At 41.5% G+C, this 25,617-nt stretch overlaps 1 protein-coding gene and 1 long non-coding RNA gene across 3 annotated transcripts in view; both read right to left on the bottom strand.

Annotated features, from left to right (window-relative positions):
- The window catches only part of LOC121838996, a 126,847-nt gene extending 124,089 nt beyond the window's left edge, over positions 1 to 2,758 (bottom strand). Inside the window, exon 1 of the long non-coding RNA XR_006078523.1 lies at positions 2,313 to 2,758. This is a non-coding gene — a long non-coding RNA (uncharacterized LOC121838996). The remainder of the gene's footprint in view (positions 1 to 2,312) is intronic.
- A 729-nt stretch (positions 2,759 to 3,487) lies between these two features.
- cndp2 (carnosine dipeptidase 2) lies at positions 3,488 to 25,320 on the bottom strand. 2 transcript variants are annotated; one of them, XM_024441471.2, is made up of 12 exons: positions 25,166 to 25,320; positions 24,435 to 24,526; positions 23,534 to 23,677; positions 17,206 to 17,368; positions 10,292 to 10,380; positions 8,052 to 8,252; positions 7,634 to 7,718; positions 7,132 to 7,292; positions 6,673 to 6,837; positions 5,834 to 5,975; positions 5,551 to 5,698; positions 3,488 to 4,458 (listed from the first exon to the last, which is right to left on the bottom strand). In XM_024441471.2, exons 2-12 carry the CDS (start codon positions 24,492 to 24,494, stop codon positions 4,392 to 4,394), a joined length of 1,425 nt encoding a protein of 474 aa, XP_024297239.1. In that variant the 5' UTR covers positions 24,495 to 24,526; positions 25,166 to 25,320; the 3' UTR covers positions 3,488 to 4,391. The 2 variants fall into 2 exon arrangements, with proteins under 2 accessions (XP_024297239.1, XP_024297238.1); XM_024441470.2 differs by lacking the exon at positions 25,166 to 25,320 and having other exon boundaries at positions 24,435 to 24,591.
- Positions 25,321 to 25,617: the final 297 nt, after the last annotated feature.

Below are 25,617 nucleotides of genomic sequence, written 5' to 3'. Positions count from 1 at the left end.
ACCCATTTGTACTTGGTTGGGATTGTATGGGGTTGTTTGGGGTTGTGGGGTACCCATTTTGGGTATCCATTTGTGGTTGTATGGGGTCGTTGGTGGTTGATTGGGGTCGTTTGGAGTTGTTTGTGGTACCCATTTGGGGTTGTTTGGGGTACCTTTTTGTAGTTATTTGTGGTTGTTTGTGATAATTAGTAGTACCCATAACACTGAAAAATGTTTGTTAGCCTAAAATGAAGCATTATGTGGTTTCATGTGGTAAGTAATTGAACAACATTTTGATACATGTACTATACAGTTAATCCTCCAGTGAGCCGAAAATGCAGGTGAATAATTCTCCACTAAAATGTCATAGCTTTCCTTAACAAAAAAATATTCATTTTGCCGAGAGACTGTCAGCTAGCCAATGATCCCTCTCAAAGTAGGCTTAAGAGGTAAGCTTTCCTATATCACCGAGGAAGAATAATGGTGCATGTTGAACACTTAACCTGTCCAAGTGTCTTGAATATCATCTCTAATTGGCACAGACCGATTTTGTTTTAGATCTAACTGAATATATTATTATGGAAAGCGAACACACAGACAAATTAACTACTCAGCTATCTGCATTGATTATTTTTGAATTATTAGCCTCTCTTTTGGGGATTTGGTTTGCTTTTAGTGAGCTTTAACCCATTTACATCACTTATTGACTATAATTACATGGAATTCTTCACGTAATGGACACATCAATTACACTTTGAACATCTTGACTAGACATTACTTAGGGAATCCTAAATCCCTGACCATTAGAATGGAAGCCTTAAATGTAGTTCATTTCCTTTCTTTAACCTTCATAACAAAACACTTCTACTTGTAAAAATATTGACAGATGGTCTGAATAACTCAATTCTCACCAACAAAGGATATTTGAAGCATATCAAGTAAGAATTACATTTGTAACGAACCTGCTGTTGATCAAACTGATTACATCCACTGCCTTTGTTAAAAGGTAACCAGTAACCATTGCTATGAAAAGGGGTTGAGGATGTTACTATGTGGGGTTTATAAACAGTTTTGAGGAGTTCGTACATGAATTGTAAACATTTTCATGGGGTTGGGGAGGCTAACTGTAAATATTGTCTACAGAGTAGTTAAATGTTCAAATACATGTAAGCAACTCACATCACAGGACTATGACTAGAAGAGAAACCTTCACAAACAGCTGGCTGATTTATGGGAAGTAATTTGACACCTTTAGCCATCCTGCATGACTGAATTGATTTATGTTACAAATCCCTTTAAAGGACAAATTAAATAGCATTGATCTAGATAATCTAGACTAGATTGCCTAGACTCTGGCCAACTAGGTCAATTGTTTTGAACACCAATTGGTATAGCAAGTGTATTGATTAAAGTGGCATGTGCTCGTAAGCCTTCAATACTCTGGTACCAGTAGCCTACTCGAAATATTCCTGGAGGTTTTAGTTCAGCTACTGACTGGTGAACTCAAGAAAAATACATGGTTTTGTGTCGCCCTCTAGTGCCCACAATGCCACAATGTTATCATTCCACAGGGTGAGGAGATGGGTTGTTTTTGCTGCCTGACATCTTCCAAAGGCATATCCTAATTAGCCTACATGGGTCAATTGCAACCAGCATTGGCCAGTATACATACTATCACGAGGTAATCTCTCGTTAAAACATCAATTGCAACCATTATTGATCAATATATTTTCGCCCTCTGGTGGTTATCATCGGTATAAATTAAACCTTTTTTTAGCAGACCAAGGGGTTGTTTTAGCAACGCATCCCTTTGAAAGCAGCATATGTGGCATCGATATGAGTCAAACAATTATTCTAGTGGCAAAATTCACTACAACGTTAAATTGGATACTTTTTGTCATAAAGTCTGTCTCGTTTAAACGGAGTTTGGAACATCTGTGCGTCAAACCGGGTAAATGAAGGTTGGGTTGTTTTTTGACGATATACATTTGCCCACTAACATGGGGTGAACAGCTGCAGTGATTGCTCTCTATCAAAAAAGCATAGACAGTGAGGTTGACCTGCCCAGCAGCTCCGACTATTTACATAAGACAACACGTTTTGTTTAACTGCACCAAACACCTTAGATGTAAAATTTCGCAACTAAAATATCCTTGACCAAAACGTAAAAATGACAGATTTCTTGAGTTATCTTCATTCTGGGGATTTTAAGGAAGCGAAATCGGCTTCTGCGTCTACAGTGGTAAAATGGATCGTGCTCACTAGGGCATACACTTGCAAAATGTTTGGAGAATTAAAACAAACGGTTGTTATTGAAAAAGTGCAGGCTGTACCTTCGCATTTCAGTTGATGTTCTTCCATTTGGTGCCCAATGAACACAACCCTGGTGTCAGGTTGGATCTGGAGACGGGCTAGCACTTGACAATACCAACATGAAACAGAATGCCCATTCTGATCTCCCCAACTCCTCTGGCAGTACGATTTCTGCACCTCTGGGCTGTGGAAGATCCTACTAGTGGTGGTTCTAGACCATTTCAACTGGGGGGGCCAAGCTGGGCCAGTTGTACTGTTAGAGGGGCCAGCTACATTAGACGTTGTCATATCGTTTTATTCACTGCATTGCAGGAACACCATGTTCATTAATCATCATCTGCCACTGTCTAATAATGGATGTAAAAAAAAGAATGATAGCAAAAATTAGTTATGTAAAAATAATTTCAAACTCCACATTTAGGGGGGTGGCACAAAATTGTTGTCACAAAAGCACTACCCCCCCAGAACCACTAGTGGATCCCACTGTGCAAAAACTGGTTGAATCAATGTTGTTTCCACAACTATGTGATGACATTGAATCAATGTGTGGAAATGATTGGATTTGCAAAAAGTAATCAAGGTACGGGAATTTCATTTATTTTTTAACATAAATCCAATGACGGTGATTTTTTTTGTTGATTGCACATTAGTTGAAAACTCAACCAAATGTCAATCAAAACAAGACTGCCCAGCAGGATGAGTCTGACCACCTGTCTATAACAGGACAACCCCACTGGTTACATCATTCCACATGTCAAAACACACACACACACACAAATCAACATTTGAAATCAACCAAGGGCACATCCTGTAGCTTGGATAGGAACATCAACCCCACTCAGTCACTCCTGGGTTCTATCATTAACCATCCCTCCACACTGTCCTTAGGCCCGTTGACTCCCCTTCATGAACTGTCAAATGAAAAGCACAGGGAGAAGGAGGGATCGGTTTGGGATTGAGCCTCAACTCACTGGGCACATACTAATACACACTAATTCCACGTAATTTAATTGAAACAACGTTGATTCAACCAGTGCGCCCAGTGGGAAGGGTCAGTCACATTACATTTGTATGACTGTGGAAATTAAAGAAGCCAAAATCACATTTGAAATGTATGGATTCTGTTTTCTTTGGATTGATGGCACGAGATGGGAAGTTTTCAGGATATTGGAAGCATGATAAAAAAAAGACAAGACTGATGTTATGATTTATTGAATATATTGGCATGTGACAGTTGCCTGTTGTTTCACAGTGACAAGGGAGAAAATAGATGCATTACACAGGTCAAGTCATGCTCCAGTTTGAAAGAGAACCTTGAATGGCTCAATCAAGATGCCATTTTGTATACTGTACGATTTAATGTAATGCAAAAGTATGGAGATATTTTCATCACTTAGAATACTTCTGAATATATGCAGATGTCTATGGCTATGTCCTGTGTGTTCATTTCTCTGGTCTACTCGTGTTTTAAGACTGCAATATACATTTCAAGACATACTGCAATGTTCTGCTTCCTGAGTGAACTTCTTCATAAATGATTACCCATAGTATTTAACAGGAATAAATTAGTTGAAATGGGTGTGCTGGATTCTTTTCTTTTTTTACATTACAGTTGGAGGTTTCCCAACCAAGCTAACATCGTAAGATAAAAAATGATCAGGTATAAAATCATCTCCAAGCCCTCCAAATGGAGGAAATGAGTGCGTGTCAGTGTGCTGTTGTCTGTTAGCACTTTCATAAATACACCACAACAAAGCTGTGACATCATGGAAGTGTAATGGGGTATATACTGTCCACGTTTCCTTGTCGAGTTTGGTTTAGTTCATCTATAACACTCTGATAAAGTAGATGAAGATATACAAGATGGCACTTCTACAATACAATAATCAATACTTCTATATTATTTTCCTCTACTAATCGCCTTGTTGGGAGATATTACAAATTACTAAAGGAACATCTTCAAGGATCTGCTTTGCTGTACCGCAGCAGCAGTTCATGGAAAACATTATGAAACTTGCATTGGATAGAAAATTAAAACAGTTGGGTCCACAAGCTCAGGAGGCGGAGGGATACATCTCACTCAGGTCTGGCTAGTTCATTTACTCCAACTGGGAGACCTCGTGGAAGTATGCACCGAGCATCTTGATGCCCTGGATGTAGTTTGTCCTGAAAGTAAACCATAGACATATATACATACAGTGCATTCGGAAAGTATTCAGACCCTTCCCTTTTTCGACATTGTTAAATTACAGCCTTATTTTAAAATTGATTGAATACATTTTTTCCATTAATCTACACAAAATAATGACAAAGCGAAAACAGGTTTTGAAATTCATGCAAATGTATTAAAAATAAAAACAGAAATGCCTTATTTACATAAGTATTCAGACCCTTTGCTATGAGACTTGAAATTGAGCTCAGCTGCATCCTGTTTCCATTGATCATATTTGAGATGTTTCTACAATTTCATTGGAGTCCACCCATGGTAAATTCAATTGATTGGACATGATTTGGAAAGGCACACATCTGTCTATATAAAGGTCCCACAGGTGACAGTGCATGTCAGAGCAAAAACCAAGCTAAGACAACGCATGACTAGCTTCGGGACAAGTTTCTGAATGTCCTTGTGGCCCAGCAAAAGCCCGGACTTGAACCCGATCAAACATCTCTGGAGAGACCTGAAAGTAGCTGTGCAGCGACGCTCCCCATCCAACCTGTCAGAGCTCGAGAGGCTCTGCAGAGAAGAATGGGTGAAACTCCCCAAATACAGGTGTGCCAAGTCTGTAGCGTAATACCCAAGAAGACTTGAGTTTGTGGTCGTTGCCAAAGGTGATTCAACAAAGTACTGAGTGAAGGGTCTGAATACTTGTGATTTCAGTTTTGCTAAAATGTTAACCTGTTTTCGCTTCATCATCATTTTATTGTGTGTAGATTGCGGATTTTAAAAAATCAATTTTGGAATAAGACTAACATAAAACGTGGAAAAAGTCAAGGGGTGTGAATACTTTCCGAATGCACTGTAGACGTGTAACATCATTGAATTAAACAACAAGATGTACATTAAGACTCCATCGAGAATCTAATAATAATAATGTGGGTGCTTATATTTGTCATATTTCACACGTGCAAGTGTGTATTCAATGCATGCGTGAAATAGAAATGTGTTTTTTTGCATATCTCAAGTCCCGAGACACGCCATTATCGCAGTCCCATGCATCCAGACAGCGTATAGATAAAAAGACAACCGTGGCAGCCTACCTGTTGAGTTTCTCATTCTGTGAATGTGCTCCGTCGTCAGACGAGCCCATGGGCAGCAGCATGACGTTACGGCCGGTGGCTTCCTGGAAGGTCAGCGTGACGGGGATGCTGCCACCTTCCCGTGTCAGGTCAGGCTCCACACCAAACACTATGTGGAAAAAAGGAGAGAAGAAGACATTATTGCTCAAAAATGTTATAAATATTTAAGTTAGACCAGTGTTGTGTGTGCATGTCTGTGTGTGTGTGTGTCTGAGTGAGAGGGTTTGCCTGCGTTACCACACACCTGTCTTCATGGCCTTTCTACCAGCCATGTAATGGGGATGGTTGAAGTCAGACACCCAGGCCTTGGCCCCATGGCCCATGTACACCTTGAGCTTGTTGGGGCTCTCCAGCTCAGCAAACTTCTTCTCCAGGTGGCCAATAACCTTGATAGGATTATACATACATTTCTAAATATATGTTTCCACATTCATATTAAAGTCTCATTGAGATGAAAAATATTATATGAACAGTAATGAAAAAGACAGACAGTCAGAATGCTATCAGGGCTGTCTGTGTATGGCATATACTGTATTACAGGCTAATAGAGCAGTGGTTCCCAACCAGGGGTACTAGGAACCTTGGGGGTACTTAGCCTATGCACAGAGGGTACTTGAGAAGACTCCTGAGACCATTGGCCTTCTGGTAAAATGCACATTATGGGGTACTTCAGGGGTACTCCGGACGGAACAAAATTCAGGTGGTGGTACAGTAACCTAAAAAAAGGTTGGGAACCACTAATAGACGGACCTAATGTTTGAGAGTGAATTTAAATGTCAGGAATGGATCAGTGGTGGGGGATGCTTGTCCACTACTATTTCATCCAAAAGTCTAGAACATGCAATGTGCTTATTCGATAACACCTTTAATTATCTAAATACCTGATCCTAGTCCTGTATTTAAAGAACTCAATTCAACTTATTACTGAGCCGACCTTTAACACTCTTCATATGTCAGCCTAACATGTTGAGGTGTTAGGATTTGAGGTAGGGGAATGGATCCCAGATCTGCACTTAAAAGAGTAAGGCCGGAAATTATCCAAAAACCTGAGTTGAGTTCTACCTAAATTCTAGAGGTTTCTACCTGTTTCTCCACCACTTTGGGGTCCATGTCCGGGACCAGGCGGATGGAGAACTTGCCGATGACCTTGCGGGGAATGACGGTCTTAGCACCTCCGTCGGAGAAGGCCCCCTCTATGCCGTGCAGGGAGAGGGAGGGGTACCTCCAGCGGTGCATCAGGATATCCTCCTGTAGACGAGGGTCAGAGGAGAGAGCAAAGGACAATATGAACCAGAGAACATTGGGAATGAATCACTTAAATTGACTGAGAATCAACCAATATTGCTTTTAAAACTAGTTGGTAATTTTAGACATTGGCCCTGTTTGAACACTTCAGAAATGCATACGTAAGCAGTGAGATCAAGGTTACCACCCTATTACTTTAACCAATGCAACCAATTAAGATCAGTGATTGATTAAAGGGAGGTAGGAAAGAACGAAGGACTCTTCATTTTTGAAGTATTTGAACATAACCATCCATACCTTGGTGTCGTGTAGGAGCTTCCCAGCTCCAACGTCCTTGGCATACTCCACCATGTCAAAGTCGATCTTCTGGTACAGTTTCTTTTCCTCGTCTGTGACCTTGGCCACATCTTCGTACATCCCCGGGACCAGGATCTTCCCCTTCTTGTCCACCAGGGAGCCTGAAGGAGGAGACACCAGGGTCAGGTTCACGATTGCACGCAACAGAATACATTTCACAATGAAAAACTAAAATGAGTCGCGCCGAGTTTCAGTCCTTTTGTTTGGTGCATTATGAACACGATGACGCAGAGATATCATATGCCCTGTACAGAAACAACCCCCCCAAGCCCCTACAAAACCCCCTAGGCACTTGTATAGATTTCATTCTAGGATTTTGTTTGATTCTATTGAAGGGCTACAATGCTGTTGCATATACCCATCCAATTATTTCATACCTATACCCTTATATATCTCTGTGATAATACTATTCCAGCAAATCAGCACACCTGATTCAACTTACCCATCAGTGCGATGAGGTCGGTCATGGCTTCATGGACAGAGCCCCCAAACACCCCAGAATGGAGGTCCTTGTCACAGCACGCCATCTGACAAAACAAGAAGGTTTAAAGCAGGGCTATGATCCATGCACAGTTTGTGGTAAATGCACCCTCTAGATTTGTCTGACTCTGGGTTTCCAAAACTCCGTCCTCAGGACCCCAAGTGGAGCATGTTTGGTTTTTGCCCTAGCACTACTCTGCAGATTCAAATAATCAATTAATCATCAAGCTTCGATAATTTGAATCAGCTGTGTAGTTAGGGCAAAAAACAAAACGTGCATAGAGTTTGTGAAACGCTGGTCTAACTCTATGGCTTCACCACAATGACAATCAGTTTTTTTTAGTGGGAAGAGAGCCCTCTAGCTAACTCTATGGCCTCACCTCAATGAAGAAGTAGCAGATCCCCCTCAGTCCATAGGTGATGCAGGGCTTGGTTTTGCCCAGCCAATAGTTGTCTGAGATGCAGACGTAATCCACGTCCTTCAGGAAGGTGTCTTTGCGGGCGAACACCAGATCGTCCAGGCCCTCTGAGCCGGATTCCTCCATGCCCTCGAAGCAGAACTTGATGTTGATGGGAAGCTCCTGTTTCCATGAGAGAGGTATGAATGAGAATCTCAGCAGGCAAAATATGGCACATGAAATCTTAATGACGCTATTTTCTGGCTGTAAATGTTGTTGAGAAGACGTCACATAACCAGATTACAACCAACTGGTCGCTGCTGAAGTGCTTTGAAAGGCTAGTCATGGCTCACATCAAAAGCATCCTCCCGGATACCCTAGACCCACTCTAATTTGCATACCGCCCAAACAGATCCACAGATGACGCAATCTCAAATCACACTCCACACTGCCCTTTCCCACCTGGACAAAAGGAACATGTATGCGAGAATTTCAATGACTACAGATCAGCGTAGTGCTCACAAAGCTCATCACTAAGCTAAGGACCGTGGGACTAAATGGGCCACCCCCCAGGTGGTAGGGGTAGGCAACAACACGTCTGCCACGCTGATCCTCAACACTGGGGCCGCTCAGGGGTGTGTACTTAGTCCCCTCCTGTACTCCCTGTTCATCCACGACTGCGTGGCCAAACACGACACCAACGCCATCATTAAGTTTGCTGACGACACAACATGCTGATCACTAACAACGATGAGACAGCCTATAGGGAGGTCAGAGAACTGGCAGTGTGGTGCCAGGACAACAACCTCTCAATGTGAGCAAGACAAAGGAGCTGATCATGGACTTCAGGAAAAGGTGGGCTGAACAGCCCCCCATTAACATCAACGGGGCTGTAGTGGAGCGGGTTGAGTTTAAAGGACCACAACCTATCATGTTCCAAACACACCAGTCGTGAAGAGGGCATGACAAAGCCTATTACCCCTCAGGAGGCTGAAAAGATTTGGCATGGGTCCCCAGATCCTCAAAAAGTTCTACAGCTGCACCATTGAGAGCATCCTGGTCAGTTGCATCATCGCCTGGTATGGAAACTGCTTGGCATCAAACCGTAAGGCGCAACAGAGGGTAGTACGTAAGGCCCAGTACATCACTGGGGCCAAGCTTCCTGCCATCAGGACCTATACAATAGGCGGTGTCAGAGGAAACCCCATAAAATTGTCAGAGACTCACCCAAGTCATAGACTATTCTCTCTGCTACCGCACAGCAAGCAGTATTGGAGCATCAAGTCTAGGACCAAAAGGCTCCTTAACAACTTCTACCCCCAAGCCATAATACTGCTGAACAATTAATTCAATGGCCACTGGACTATTACATTGACACACCACCCCCCCCATTTGTTTGTACAGTGCTGCTACTCGCTGTTTATTATCTACGCATTGTCATGTCACTCCTACCTACATGTATTTTTACCTTTGTTTATTTCGTAAATATTTTCTCAACTCTTCTTGAACTGCACTGTTGGTTAAGGGCTTGTAAGTAAGCATTTCACGGTAAGGTCTACACTTGTTGCATTCGGTGTATGTGACAAAGTTTGATTTGATACATACAGGTAGATCTATTCACCACATACTATTCAAGACACTAAATTAATGTACCTGGCAGGCTGACAAAAGACTACTTCAACTTCTAAAGCACCGTCAGTCCTGTGTTTAACTTTGACAAACGGAGATCAATCATTCAAATAAATTACATTTATATAGCTCCAGCTTTCAAGCATCAGTGTCACAAAGTGCTTCCAGTAACCCAGCCCACACCCCCAAAAAAAACTTTCTAGAGGAGGAATAAAGAGGGGATGCCCATCCTCCTCTGGCTGTACCTCCATGATTACGATGTCAGTGAGCTAGTATAAGACATAGGTCAGCTCAATCATTAAACGCTGATGATAGGAGATAAAGATTACTTGAGGACCTTTGGACGGCCATGCTGCTGACAACACTGATGTGATTGACTGTAATCAAGATGAAGTCTTAAAGCGAAGAGGCTTTTTACCCTGTAGCTGACATCTCAACACCAAGTCCTTTAAACCTTGCCTGTTATTAGTTGCCTAACCAAGAAAAGGGCACCTGTACTAAAACTGTTTTGAAAAAACAATACCATGGGGTTCTCTCTGTCCTGGGCGAGCTTCAGTGAGTGCTACTTATCAAGTCGTGGTGCTGTGTCTTACCTGTTGGATCTTCTGGTAGCCCTCGATACAGTTGAACCAGGCCAACACTGGACCTTTGTCGTCTGTTGAGCCTCGGCCATAGAGCTTCCCTGCAGGGGATTAAGTTGCTGATTATGTTTTTATGATGAGGATCATGATGATGATGATGGACTACATAATCTGCAAGCCATAGGTGTCTTAGTAAAAATAAAAATAAATCTAAAGCGTGAATGACTAAAACCATAAGAAAATTTAGAAATTATAATGATCTACTATATCATCCTGGAAAACTCTTGCAGCCTTTAGTCATTCAAATGAGATATCATTATAGACTAGGGCGGTAAAAATATTTTTCTCATTGTCATACCATCCTACTCTCATCCTGGGATTTATCGTATTACCGGTTTAACATACAAGGGGCACTAAAAACGCAAGAAAAGCCCATTGGCCTCTATTCACAGAATGCTACCAAATTAGCACAAATGTAGGAGAGTTCAAATGGTTATTCCATCAAACTTCCAATTATTAGAATAGTACACAAACGCAGAACATCCAGGTTTAGGGTCAGTGTCCCAAGCCCGCGAACAGGAATGTTCCAAGTTCAGACAGAAGGGGGAATCAGATCGCTATGATCGCCAGAAACTTTAGTTTTGGTTTATATTTTCATTTGTTGCGCTACTAGTACTGCCTGATGATGTTAAGGAGGCAGCTACAGTAGTTGGATGATATTAACATCTTCAGTTTTTATTTCATTAAATGTATTTTAATTAATCTGGGTGCTTACGTCACCTACTAACACCCTGGTACTACTGATAGCTCCCGTTCTCCTTACTCCTGTGTAGAAGTCCATAATGTTAAATAAATAAAGCATCCCAAGGTTAACGCTATAGGTATTGTTATAAGGGCGTGTGAAACTATCGAAACATGTAACAGTTTTATCGTTGTTATTTATATAGTTTTACAGAGTGATAAAAACTATTGCTGTTGCTAGCTAGCATGTCTTTCTGTGATGCCGATGGTTAGCTGAGCTGCCGACGTATGCTAGTGTTACATTATGGGAGATGTAGTTTTAGCTCTAAGGTCTGAATGGGATGAATGCAATTTTCAGTTGTAGCTTGTTTGCATTACAGTGTTTCTGTACATGAGTTGTATTGTAATACTGTCAACACTGAAAGCACCAAGCAATGTATTGGAGATGTGAGACAGGATATGCGTTTTACTTTTCTTCATGCTCCTCTAGAGAACAACTTGTCAGATGGTGCGTTGAAGACTGATGTATCCTGCCCTTTCGTAATACCATTGCAGATCTACATAGAAGGCCAAAAAGACAGCCTTGGTGTCGCTCTTCATTTCTTGGTTCTTCTGTGGTACATATAAAGACCGCTTTTCAAACTAATAGCGAAATCACAGACACTTGTCTAAATGTTAACGAGCAAAAAACAAACATAACTAATTGCAAAGACCGGCAAAACCAGCTATAAGTTACACAAGCGTGGCTAGTAGATACCGAATTGGTGAGAGTGGACATTTACAAGCAAAAGTGAACGAGAGACATTGTAAAAATTAACAAAGTTGTGATGCATCCTTTTCTGAAGGAACAGCAGCACGTGTACATGGAACAGAGGGGAGAAGAAAGGTGGGGGGGGGGGAATAGTAGGAAGCACAGGCCAAAAATTGCAACTGTACAGATAACTCATCCAGAGCTCTGACTTCTGAAGAAAGCCATAAGATATGGCAAACATTTAGTAGTGAAATGCATACAAGTGTAACGTCATCACTTCATGTGCGCTGCACAACAGAGACTCACTGGTCGATATACAACACGATGGACTCACCAGCTCTTGCCTTCTCCTTCTGAAAATAGCACAAACACATGACTGGCTCAAGTGTTCTGTGGAACTAAGGTAAGCGTCATAATGTAAGAGGTGAAGTGAACACTATCGGTTTTATCTCCTAATATATTGCACAAGTTGACTGCAGGTATTAAGTAGCTACAAATATTAAAATGTATGGTTTTTTCCAAATGCCGCGGTATACATGGAATAACACCCAAGCCTATTATAGACCAATAAAAGACATTGAAAAAAATGCTACTTAAAAAGGAAAAAAAATAAATCATTACTAACTTCCCTGTGAAACATATCAAGAGTCAAAAGAAGGAAATTAAGTAATCAAAGGGGGAGACAGTTTGATTTATGAGTGGTGAAGAGAATATAGCAACAGTCAGGTGACTGTCACAAGATAACAAGTAACGACCTGTCAGCATGAAAGGAAAATGCTGCTGACACATCTCTGCATGACACACTGAAAACAGACTAGAGACTAGACTAAAACCAGACTAGACTAAATATACAGTGCCATCAAAAATAATTCATACCCCTTGACTTATTCCAAATTTTGTTACAGCCTGAATTCAAAATTGATTAAATTGTTGTTTTTTTCATACCCATAAAACCCCATCAATGAAAACACATTTATAGAAATGTTTGCACATTTATTGAACATGTAATCTCCTTTACATAGGTATTTACACCCCAAGTCAATAATTTATAGAAGCACCTTTGGCAGTGATTACAGCTTTGAGTTGTATTGGGTATGTCTATCAGCTTTGCACATCTGGATTTGGTGATTATCTCCCATCCTTCGTTACATATTTTTTCAAGCTCTTAAATTAAATGAGCGGCAGTGAACAGCAATCTTCTTTCTACAAGTCTTTCTTCAGCTTTTCAATGGGATTCAAGTCTGGACTTTGGCTGGGCCACTCAAGGACTTTCACATTCTTGTTCTATAGCCATTCCAGAATTGCTTTGGCTGTATGCTTGTGGTCACGTTCCTGTTGGAACTTTCTCCCCCAATGTAAGGTCATTTGCACTCTGAAGCAGGTTCTCATCAAGGCTTTGCATGTATTTTGCTCCATTCACTGTTCCCTCCATTTATACCATTCTCCCAGTCACTCCCTAGTCCTTGCCGGTGACAAGCATCCTCAGAATGATGCTGCCACCACCATGCTTCACGGTAGGGATGTTGTTAGACGGGTGATGAGCAGTGTCTTTTTTTCCAGACATAACGGTTTACATTCAGGCCAAAGTTTCATTTTTGTCTTGGCAGACCACAAACTTCTGCTTTATGATCTCAGTCCTTCACGTGCCTTTTTGAAAACTACAGGCATGCTGTCATGTGCCCTTTTCTCAGGAGTGGCTTCTGTCTGGCCACTCTCCCATAAAGCTCAGATTAGTGAAGTGCTGGATAGACTGTTGTCCTTCTGGCAAGTTCTCCCATCTCAGCCAAGACACTCTGTAGTTCTGTCAGAGTGGTCATCGGGTTCTTTGTCACCTCCCTGACCAAGGTCCTTCTTGACCAGTTGCTCAGTTTGGTCGGATGGCCAGTTCCAGGCAGCGTCTGGGTAGTTCCATTTTTTTGTTTTTGTTTTCATTTCCAATGAAGGGGACCACTGTGCTCTTGGAAACGTCCACCACTCTAGAAATGGTTTTACACCTCAAATGCCTCATCAAAACGCTCTCTCTGAGATTGACAGAGTTCGTTGGACTTCATGGTATAGTTTCTGCTCTGACATGCAGTGTCAACTGTGGGACCTTTTACAAACAGGTGTGTTTCTTTCTAAATCATCTCCAAACAATTTTATTGGCCACAGGTGGACTCCAATCAAGTCGTAGCGACATCAAGAAAAAACAAATCCCAAAAAACAGGTGGGGACATTGATGGGCAAGACTTGATGGTAACGAGACTGTTTCTAGTAAGGGATATATTTTAGAAACAGGTGATTGCTGACCATTGAGAAAAGTTCCTTATCAAACACTAATTTGATCCAATCATTATAAACCCATTTTAATGCAAGTGACCCTGAAAACAGCCTAGACTACCACACATGTAACCTGTAGTTTGGAGTTTAGGTCCATTAGTGCAGACATTGAAAAACTTGCAACTAACCGAGAAACAGTGCATTCGGAAAGTATTCAGACCCATTGACTTTGTCCACATTTTGTTACATTACAGCCTTATTCTAAAATGTATAAAATTATTATTTTTCCTTCAATCTACACAGAATACCCCACAATGACAAAGCAAAAAGAAGTTTAGACATTTTTGCTAATTTATTAAAAATAAAAAGTACTAAGAACCTTTGCTATAAGACTTGGAATTGAGCTCAGGTGCTGCCTGTTTCTATTGATCACCCTTGAGATGTTTGTACAACTTCATTCATGTCCACCTGTGGTAAATTCTATTGATTGGAAAGGGACACACCTGTCTATAGGTCCGACAGCTGAAACTGCATATCAGAGCAAAAACCAAGCCATGAGGTCGAAGGAATTATCCGTAGAGCTCCGAGATAGGATTGTGTTGAGGCACAGAGCTAGGTAAGGGTACCAAATCATTTCTTCAGAATTGAAGATCCACGAGAACACAGTGGTCTCCATCATTCTTAAAAATGGAAGAAGTTTGGAACCACCAAGACTCTTCCTATAGCTGGCCGCCCGGCCAAACTGAGAAATCGGGGGGGGCTTGGTCAGGGATGTGACCAAGAACCCAATGGTCACTCAGAGAGCTCTAGAGTTCCTCTGTGGAGATAGGAGAACCTTCCAGAAGGACAACCATCTATGCAGCACTCCACCAATCAGGCCTTTATGTAGAGTGGCCAGACAGAAGCCACTCCTCAGTAAAATGCACATGATAGTCCACTTGGAAGAGTTGTCTAAAGGGCACCTAAAGGACTCTGACCATGAGAAGCAAGATTCTCTGGTCTGATAAAACCAAGATTGAACTCGTTGTCTTGAATGCCAAGCTTCACGTCTGGAGGAAACCTAGCACCATCCCTACGGTGAAGCATGTTGGTGGCAGCATCATACTGTAGGGATGTTTTTCAGCAGCAGGGAATGGGAGACTAGTCAGGATCGAGGGAAAGAGGAATGGAGTACAGAGAGATCCTTGATGAAAACCTGCTTCAGAGTGCTCAGGACCCCCGACTGGGGCGAAGGTTCATATATTTTTTAAACAATTTTTGCTTTGTCATTATTGGGTATTTTGTGTTGATTGATGAGGATTTTTTTAAATTCCATTTTAGAATAACGTAACGTTCTTGGTAACGTAACAAAATGTGGAAAAAGTCAATGGGTCTGAATACTTTCCAAATGCACTGTATGCCCTGGACTATTGGCTATGTCTAAAGGGCTTATGACCAAGATACCACAATCATTTATGGGCATGCCACACCTTTATAGCTCTTTACACCTTGAATACAGTGTTCTGTAGCTTTCGTAGACTAGCAGCGAAATGGTTAAAGGAGTGCCACATACATCTGCAGTCTGCTAGCAGATTCGATTTTTTATTCAGTAGTCATGGAGCATGATGCCATGTAGAAATGGTTTTAGATAAAAAGGAATAAAAGACAAAAACAATGGATAAGAACCAACAGAAATCAAAACAAGAACCAACAGAAATCGTGAAACCTATAAGCAATGTTCCCTGTATTTTTTTTGGGACTGAGTAAGTTTCAAGTCTGCAGAGTTTGCAACTTGAATGTCGTGAAAATTCTGTGCAACTTCCAGCGCATTTACTGTGAACACTGAGGCTGTACCTGCTTAAAGTTACAGTTATAACAGTGGCCAAGTAGGCTACTGTGGTTATTTGATCATGTTGGCCTACCATAAAAAAAATATTTGGAGAACATGCAGCACATAACATTTTAACATGGAAATGTGTGGTGTTCAATGTTTATTATTTTTATTTTACCTTTATTTAATTCTTATTTCCAATGACAGCCTAGGAACAATGGGTTAACTGCCTTGTTCAGGGGCAGAACAACGAATTTGTTCCTCGTCAGCTCGGGATTTCAAACTTGCAACCTTTCGATTACTAGCCCAACACTAACCACTAGGCTACCCTGTCGCCTCGGGGTAGGCCTACATTCCATGAGACTTCAAAAACATGTAGGGATTGACAACCTGTTTATCCACTCAGGCAAGGTAACTGAAAATGTTGTGTTGTTTGAAGCAAGAAACCACTTTACAAAATAAAATTCCTGAATTATTCCCATACCATTATTACATAGAATCAGACAAATTATGCTACCCTCTGCCTATTGGCTACTTAACTTAATCAAGCATGTTTAAAAATGTAAAAAACACTGTACAACACTGTCCCTTACAGAAAAAAAAGCTCTTTACCGGACTTGGTTTTCAAATATGGCTGGCAATGCACACATTTTGTGCTCTTGTAGGAAGTAACCACTCCACTATTGCTGACTAGAAATGAGCTATAACTGGGCTAATAACGCTACATGCAGTTCTTGCTTTGACCTCAAAACAAGCGCATCTACTCATGACCACTCATGCTATAAAAACAGTCCAGTTCAAAGTGAATGGCACAAATCCATATATGGCAAAGGTCTATTTGCATATAGGGATACTGCAGCTCTGATTGGTTATGGCACACTGGTCTGTGTAGAGTATGGGCCTGAGTCGTGCCTGTCAAAGCAATAGAATCCTACTCCAATGCTCTCTGCCTACAAGAAAATATCTTACCTAGTTCATTGTTTGGGTATGTTTCATTGAAAGTGGCTAATGTTGCGTTGATTAGATCACAATTCGCACAGTAGAGGGAATTGTTGATAGTGTTAAGTAAAGGCGAAAACTAGAAAAAGTAAGCGATGTTCAATCTCATGCTTCCCTGCAAGGGCTGACATTTCTACTGCACCGCAGTCCCAGGGGAGCTGCACGCGTGAACATTGCCTAGAAGGTAGTAAGTTACACTGTTGATACAAAGAGTAAGAAGTAACCTAAATTGCACAAGCCAATGCAAATCATACTTCCCCAAAAGGAGAACAACGCTGAAACATCAAAGTCCAAATCTCAACACTGGCATGGATTTTGATGTTTCAGCATTGTTCTGTTTTTTTGTGCTTTGGAATAGCTACTCACCATCTTTCTCCACCAGAGTGAAGGGCTCTGTGTCCCAGCCGTCATCGATGGCAGCTGGCTGGACATCCAGGTGGCCGTAGATGCACACAGTCTTCTTACCCGGGTCGGAGCCCAAGGAACCCAGGATGATGGGTGGCAAGGGGATCTCCTCTCCGGAGGGAAGCTGAGGGGGCAAAAATGAAAAGGTCTCACTCAATGGTCTAAAAATCCATATTTTCCTCTTCTCGCCATTGCACTGACATGAAAGAAATTACCAGGTGAAAGATGAAGAGGAGGAGACAGACTTTGAAGCAACAGATACAGCAAACCAGTCAGGGTTGAAGGAGATCAAGGGGGTCTGAGCCGGCCAGAGGATCGGCAGCAGTGTTCTTTCCTGGAAGCCTTTCATGCTCCACAAGGAAGAAGAGGACTAAGTGAGGAAAGACTAGGGTATATTATATACAATGAAAGTAAAGGGAGCAGATGCATTTCAACTCAAAATGTTATGTACAGTTTGACTGCTGAATAGGCTGGTGTTGACACAATCTATGCAGACAATGTAGCTGGGCAACAAGTACCGATTGAAAACTTTATCACCACACATTTAAAATACAAGGAAGACCAGGTAGCCCTGAAGTGCAGGACTAATGCATGATAAATATGCTACATGGCCAAAAGTATGTGGACACCTGCTCGTCAAACATCTCATTCCAAAATTATGGCCATTAATATGGAGTTAGTCCCCCCTTTGTGGCTATAACAGCCTTCACTTTTCTGGGAAGGCTTTTCACTAGATGTTGGAACATTGCCACAAGGGCATTCGTGAGGTCGGGCATTGATGTTGGGCGACTAGGCCTGGGTCGCTGTCAGCATTCCAATTCATCCCAAAGGTGTTTGATGGGGTTGAGGTCAGTAGTCTGTGCAGGCCAGTCAAGTTCTTCCACACCAATCTCAACAAACCATTTTGGTATGGACCCCACTTTGTGCAAGGGGGCATTGTCATGCTGAAACAGGAAAGGATCTTCCCAAAACTGTTGCCACAAAGTTGGAAGCACAGAATCATCTAGAATGTCATTGTATGCTGTAGCGTTAAGATTTTCCTTCACTCTCGACCGCACCTGCTGTCTCCAATTCTGAAAGCTCAGCTATGAAAAGCCAACTGACATTTACTGCTGAGGTGCTGACCTGTTGCACCCTCTACGACCACTGTGATTATTATTATTTGACCCTGCTGGTCATCTATGAACATTTGAACATATTGGCCATGTACTGTTATAATCTCCACCCGGCACAGCCAGAAGAGGACTGGCCACCCCTCAGAGCCTGGTTCCTCTCAGGTTTCTTCATAGGGAGTTTTCCTAGCCACCGTGCTTCTACATCTGCATTTCTTGCCGTTTGGTGTTTTAGGCTTAGTTTCTGTATAGCACTGTGACATCGGCTGATGTAAAAAGCACTTTATAAATATATTTGATTAATTGATTGATTGGAACCAAGGGGGCTAGCCCGAACCATAAAAAATTGCCCCAGAAAAGTATTTCTCCTCCACCAAACTTTTGAGTTGGCACCAATGTTCCCTCTAAATTGCGCTCCCCAGGAATGCCAAGCAGAGCGCATAAGAAATATCTGCCCACAAAGAGAAGCACAAGCTTGAACTTCACTCAACTTTCTAGAGTTTTCCCTGTTAATTAACATTATCAATGTTTCCTAGTCAATCCAATATTAGCCACTTTCAATGCAACATAATGAAACAAAGCAAACTATTCAAGAGATTATGTTGTAGGCAGAGCACATAGGAGTAGGATTCTATTGCACGTGACTGAGCCCGTAGTCTACACAGACCGGTGTGACATAGCCAATCAGAGATGCAGTCGGCCTATGCAAATAGACTATTGCCATATACAGTGCCTTCGGAAAGTATTCAGACCCCTTGAGTTTTCCACATTTTGTTAGGTTACAGCCTTATTCTAAAATGGATTAAATAAAAAAAGCCTCAGCAATCTACACACAATACCCCATAATGACAAAGCGAAAAGGTTTAGACATTTTTGCAAATTTATAAAATAAAAAAACTAAATACATTTACATAAGTATTCAGACCCTTTGCCATAAGACTCAGAATTGAGCTCTGGAGAAACCAGTTTCCATTCATCATTCTTGACATGTTTCTACAACTTATTTGAAGTGCACCTGTGACAAACTCAATTGATTGGACATGATTTGAAAAGGCACACACCTGTCTATATAAGGTCCCACAGTTGACAGTGCATGTCAGAGCAAAAACCAAGCCATGAGGTGGAAGGAATTGTTCGTAGAGCTCTGAGATAGGATTGTGTCGAGGCACAGATCTGGGGAAGGGTAGCAAAACATTTCTGCAGCATTGAAGGTTCCCAAGAACACAGTGGCCTCCATCCTTCTAAATGGAAGAAGTTTGGAACTAGAGCTGGCTGCCCGGTCAAACTGAGCAATCAGGAGGAGAAGGGCCTTGGTCAGAGAGGTGACCAAGAACCTGATGGTCACTCTGACAGAGCTCTAGAGTTCCTATGTGGAGATGGGAGAACCTTCAAGAAGGACAACCATCTATGCAGCACTCCACCAATTAGGCCTTTATGGTAGAGTGGCCAGACGGAAGACATTACTCAGTAAAAAAGATACATGACAGACCAGCTGGAGTTTACCAAAAGGCACCTAAAGGACTCTCAGACCATGAGAAACAAGATTCTCTGGTCTGATAAAACCAAGATTAAATTCTTTGGCCTGAATGCTAAGCGTCACGTCTGGAGGAAACCTGCCACCATCCCTACGGTGAAGCATGGTGGTGGCAGCATCATCCTGTGGAGGTGTTTTTCAGCGGCAGAGACTGGAAGACTAGTCAGGATCGAGGCAAAGGTGAATGGAGTACAGAGATCCTTGATGAAAACCTGCTCCAGAGCACTCAGGACCTCCGACTGGGGCGAAGGTTCACCTTTCAACAGGACAACAACAACAACAACAAAGCACATAGCCAAGACAACACAGGAGTCGCATCGGGACAAGTCTCTGAATGTCTGAGTGGCCCAGCCAGAGCCCGATCTGACATCTCTGGAGACTTGAAAGTAGCTGTAAAGCAACGCTCCCCATCCAACCTTGAGAGGATTTGCAGAGAAGAATGGCAGAAACTCCCTAAATAAAAGTGTGCCAAGCTTGTAGTGTCAAACCCAAGACTCAAGGCTGTAATTGCTGCCAAAGGTGCTTCAACAAAGTACTGAGTAAAGGGTCTGAATACTTATGTAAATGTGATACATTTTACATTTGTATAAATTTGCTAAAATGTCTAAACTTGTTTTGCTTTGTCATTATGGGGTACTGTGTGAAGATTGATGAGGGGGGAAAAAACGATTTAATCAATTTTAGAATAAGGCTGTAACCTAACAAAATTAGGAAAAAGTCAAGTGGTCTGAATACTTTCCGAAGGCACTATATGGATCTGTGTAATTTACTTTGAACTGGACTGTGTTTACAGCTGTGGTCGTGATTAGATGCACTTGTTTTGAGATCAAAGCAAGAGATGCATGTAGCCACGTGTGCACATTGTTCATATCCTTTGCTATTTAGTGAGTTATTAGCCCAGTTATAGATCATTTGTAGTCAGCAATAGGGGAGTGATTACTTCCCACAAGAGCACAAAAGATGTACATTTATCTTTGAAAAGTGAGTCAGGTAAATAACTGTCTTAAAGTGGCAGTGTTGTATTTTGAGACAGGCTTGAATAAGCTAAGTAGCCAATAGGGAGAGAGTAGCATAATGTGTCTGATTCCCTGTAATAATGGTATGGGAATAATAAAGCATTTTATTTGTAGTGGTTTCTTGCATCAAACAACATTTTCAGTCATAAACAGGTTAATGTCCTACATTGAACACCACACATTGGCTGCTACTGTAGGCTGAACGATGGAAATAGTTATTCTATGTTAAAATGTTATGGAAAACATTTTTCGCCATAGGCCACTATTGTAGGCATACATTATGATCAAATAGCTACTTGGCCACTGTTATAGCTGTAACTTTAAGCAGGTACAGCCTCAGTGTTCACAGTAAATGCACTGGAAGTTGTACAGAATGTTTGCAGACAGCAGATCTGAAATTTGATCAGTGGCAAAAATGTAGGGAATATTGGTTGGCACTATGCAGTTGGGCAGATAGCGTTCTCGTGGCATCCGCCAAACCCAGATTTGTCTGTCGGACTGCCAGATGGTGAACCATGATTCATCATTGCAGAGAACACTTTTCCACTGCTACGGAGTCCAATGGAGGCAAGGTTTACACATTTCCAGCCGACGCTTGGCATTGCGCATGGTGATCTCAGGCTTGTGTGCGGCTGCTCTGCCATGGAAATCCATTTCATGAAGCTCCCGACAAATAGTTATTGTGCTGAGGTTGCTTCCAGAGGCAGTTTGGAACTCGGTAGTGAGTGTTGCAAACAAGAACAGACGTTTTTTTACACGCTACTTGCTTTAGCATTCGGCGGTCCCATTCTGTGAGCTTGTGTGGCCTATGACTTCACGGCTGAACCGCTGTTGCTCCTAGATGTTTTTACTTCACAATAACGGCACTTACAGTTGACCGGGGCAGCTCTAGCTGGGCAGAAATTTGACAAACTGACTTGTTAGAAAGGTGGCATCCTATGACAGTGCCACGTTAAAAGTCACTGAGCTCTTCAGTAAGACGATTATACTGCCAATGGTTTGTCTATGGAGATTGCATGGCTGTGTGCTCGATTTTGTACACCTGTCAGCAACAGGTGAGGCAATCTACTAACTTGAAGGGGTGTCCACATACTTTTGTATATATAGTGTATATCTTCCTGCTCATAGTTAATGTATCCATTCAAAGCTGTCTTTGTAGATTGTTTCAAAATACATTTGTTGGTAGCGGCTATGTTTTACAAAAATAATGTTGACTCTGGCACACAATTCATAGCCCCTCCACAACATATAATATCCCCATTACTGACTTGAGAACAAGAAGGAGAATTCAAAGAAGGGCACCTATTGGTAGATGGTTAAAAAATTAAAAGCAGACATTAAATATCCCTTTGAGCATGGCAAAATTACCAATTACACTTTGGATGGTGTATCAATACACCTAGTCACTACAAAGATACAGGCGTCCTTCCTAACTCAGTTGCCAGATAGGAAGGAAACTGCTCAGGGATTTTTATCATGAGGCGATGGTGATTTTAAAACAGAGTTTAATGGCTGTGATATGAGAGAACTGAGGATGGATCAACAACATTGTAGTTACTCCAGAAAACTAACCTAAATGACAGAGTGAAAAAAGGAAGAAAGTACAGAATAAAAATATTCTGAAACATGCATCCTGTTTGCAATAAGGCACTTAAGAGAAAATGCTACAAATGTTGCAAAGACAGTTACTTTTTGTCCTGAATACAAAGCCTTAGGTTTGGGGCAAATCCAACACAACACCCCTCTTCATATTTTCAAGCATGGTGGTGGCTACATCATGTTATGGGTATGCTTGTCATCGGCATGGACTAGGGCATTTGTGTGATAAAAACTAACAGAAGAGAGCTAAGAAAACCTGTTTGTCTGTTTTCTGACAGACACTGGAAGACAAAATTAACCTTTCAGCCGGACAATAACCTAAAACATAAGGCCGAATATATGGGTTCCCGAGTGGTGCAGTGGTCTAAGGCACTGCAACTCAGTGCTTGAGGCATCACTACAAACACCCTGGTTTGAATCTACAACTGTCTGTGATTGGGAGTCCCATAGGGCGGCGCACAATTGGCCCAGCGTTGTCCGTGTTTGGCCGGTGTAGGCCATCATTATAGATAAGAATTTGTTCTTAACTGACTTGCCTAGTTAAATAAAGGTTACATTTAAAAATATATATATTTACACTGGAGTTGCTTACCAAGACGACATTGAATGTTTCTGAGTGGCCTAGTTACAGTTATGAAGTAAATCGGCTTGAAAATATATGGCAAGACTGTCTAGCAATGATCAACAACCAACTTGACAGAGCTTGAAGAATTTAAACAATAATAAATGTGCAAATACTGTACAATCCAGGTGTGCAAAGCTCTTAAGAGACTTACCCAGAAAGACTCAAAGCTGTAATCGGTGCCATAGTATGTATTGACTCATGGGTGCGAGATATTTCTGTATTTCATTTTCAATACATTCTTTAACATTTCTAAAAACACTTTCACTTTGTCATTATGGTGTATTGAATGTCGATGGGTGAAATTATATATATTTAAGTAATTTTGAATTCAGACTTCAACACAACATGTGGAATAAGTCACGGGTATGAATAGTTTATTATCGCACACAGTGCAAAGTCCTACCTTCTGTTTTCCAATGTCCACCATCTCCACTGTGCCCCCCAGCTTCTCAATGTCCTTGGCTGCCATCTCCATCATCTTCTTGATCTCCCCGCGCTTCTCTGGCCAGGCAGACACACTCTGCACAGCCACCCATTGGGCAAGACGCTAGAGGCAGAGTAGAGCGAGAAAGAGTGTTTTTTTTAAATGTAGGGTATTTATTTTGAATTGTTCAACATTGTTTGTTTGGCAACAAGTATGTCATGCCAATAAAAAAAATGCCTCTTTAATTGAGGCTTTGAAGCCAATTTCATACTCACTCAGTTCATGTTCAATAATCAAGTTTCATAGTTCTCTGTCGTCTTTTTAAATAAGGAGTCAATTTGTTTTCAGCACTTTTATTTCTATGACTTATCAAATAATCTTGTTGCAATACACATCATATCGATTCCTAAGTATAGTGATAATATTGTATTGTGAGATTCCTAGCAATTCCCAGCCCTAAACTTGTTCTTCAAGTTTATGAATAGGAAAACCCACAAACACATTACTTGGTTCTTGTGGCAAGGAAGTGAAGTCTGAGGCACTAAACCTAATACCCTACAGTGGTGTGGTGTCCTATCTTATGTGCTGTTTTTGCTACCATGTCAGTTCTTGCTACTCGTGATCTAAAGGGGTTGGAGAAGTGAAAGCAATAGCCTGGTCATGGCAGGCTAAGATTTGACTCTGTTCTTATCAAGTCCTTCTAAATCTGAAGTTTAAGAAATTAAATAATTTAATATAAATTTGAGATTCACATGCAAAGTAATGTTCGTCAAAACATTAATATGGCTAGCCCCAAATGCATGAATCAACTCAGTCAATTCGCAGATAGTAAAACATGACTAAATGCATTATCATAATTCAAGTAATGAGAAAAGGCTACCTCAATGTACAGCTCCTGGTGTTCGTCCACATATTTAAAAAGTGCTGGAAGATGAGCCATCTTTGGCTGAAGAGTTTTCTGGAGTCTAAGAGCTGTTGGGAGAGACAGACTAACGTTACTTTGGACTACGAACTGACAGGGGGCAATGCACATGCCTCAACAATCTACTGTAACATGTTATCGACCATTAGCTCCTCCCAAACTGCTGACTGTGACACCAGAAGTACGTTAGTTGTGACCGCATGACATTATCTCCGAAACCCTGAACATTACAAATAACAAAGTAACAGTCAACTTGTAGCCAATAGTTTTTTTTTTATGGCAACATAGTTTAAACCTTTTTGGAACAGATTCTAAACCTGTTGCTGGGAATGTGATGGTCAGCAAACAGAGGCAAGTCACCCTCAGCTAGCTACTGTACTTAGCGAACAGTCATCTACAGGAGCTAAATTAGTAACGTTACTGTATGTAACGTTAGCACGATGCTTTCAGGGTAAGAAAAAGTAATGCACCAATAAAGCTAGCTACAAAACAATAACAAGCCAATTTAGCTAGCTACATTGGTTAGCCAGCTAGCTAGCAAACACTGGCAAGTTTAGCTTACTATTTAACAAGTCAGTAGAGCAAGCTAAATGAGCTCCGAAATATATTGTGAAATATGACTACAACTGTGTTGCAAAGACATTTCAGAAAATGACAGTCATCACCATCGGGCACTTTTGCTTACTCACTGTAGAAAAAGATTGTGCTGCGCTTCTTCCTCTCCGGGGTGTATTAAATGAGGGGATTCGATTAATCTGTCCCGGGCGCCTATGTAGGCGTGCTTTGCACCGGGTGAAAGTTGATTGGGATTCGCTTTGGAACCGGGCTGCCTACCGGGCGTGAGCTCGGGGTGCTCTGTTCAAAGCCCACGGCTCCAAACAAAAATGACGTAATTAACCACGATGAGTAAATGAGTATGATTATGTTATAAAAACGCTTTATCTGCATTCACAATGAAAATTAAAACAGATTTTTTGGGGAAAATATATATTTCTGGGCGAAGCATCAAACTGCCTTGTAGACAACATGACCTGGGCGAAGCACCAAACTACCTTGTAGACAACATGACCTGCGCAAATTACTGTTCAATTTGAGAAGAGCACTCCTCCCTCACCGCTTTTGCCCGTTCACGTCACGGGCC

Source organism: Oncorhynchus tshawytscha, linkage group LG13 (assembly GCF_018296145.1).
Source record: "Oncorhynchus tshawytscha isolate Ot180627B linkage group LG13, Otsh_v2.0, whole genome shotgun sequence".
Lineage (NCBI taxonomy): Eukaryota > Metazoa > Chordata > Actinopteri > Salmoniformes > Salmonidae > Oncorhynchus > Oncorhynchus tshawytscha.
This window is presented reverse-complemented; position numbering and strand designations above follow the sequence as displayed.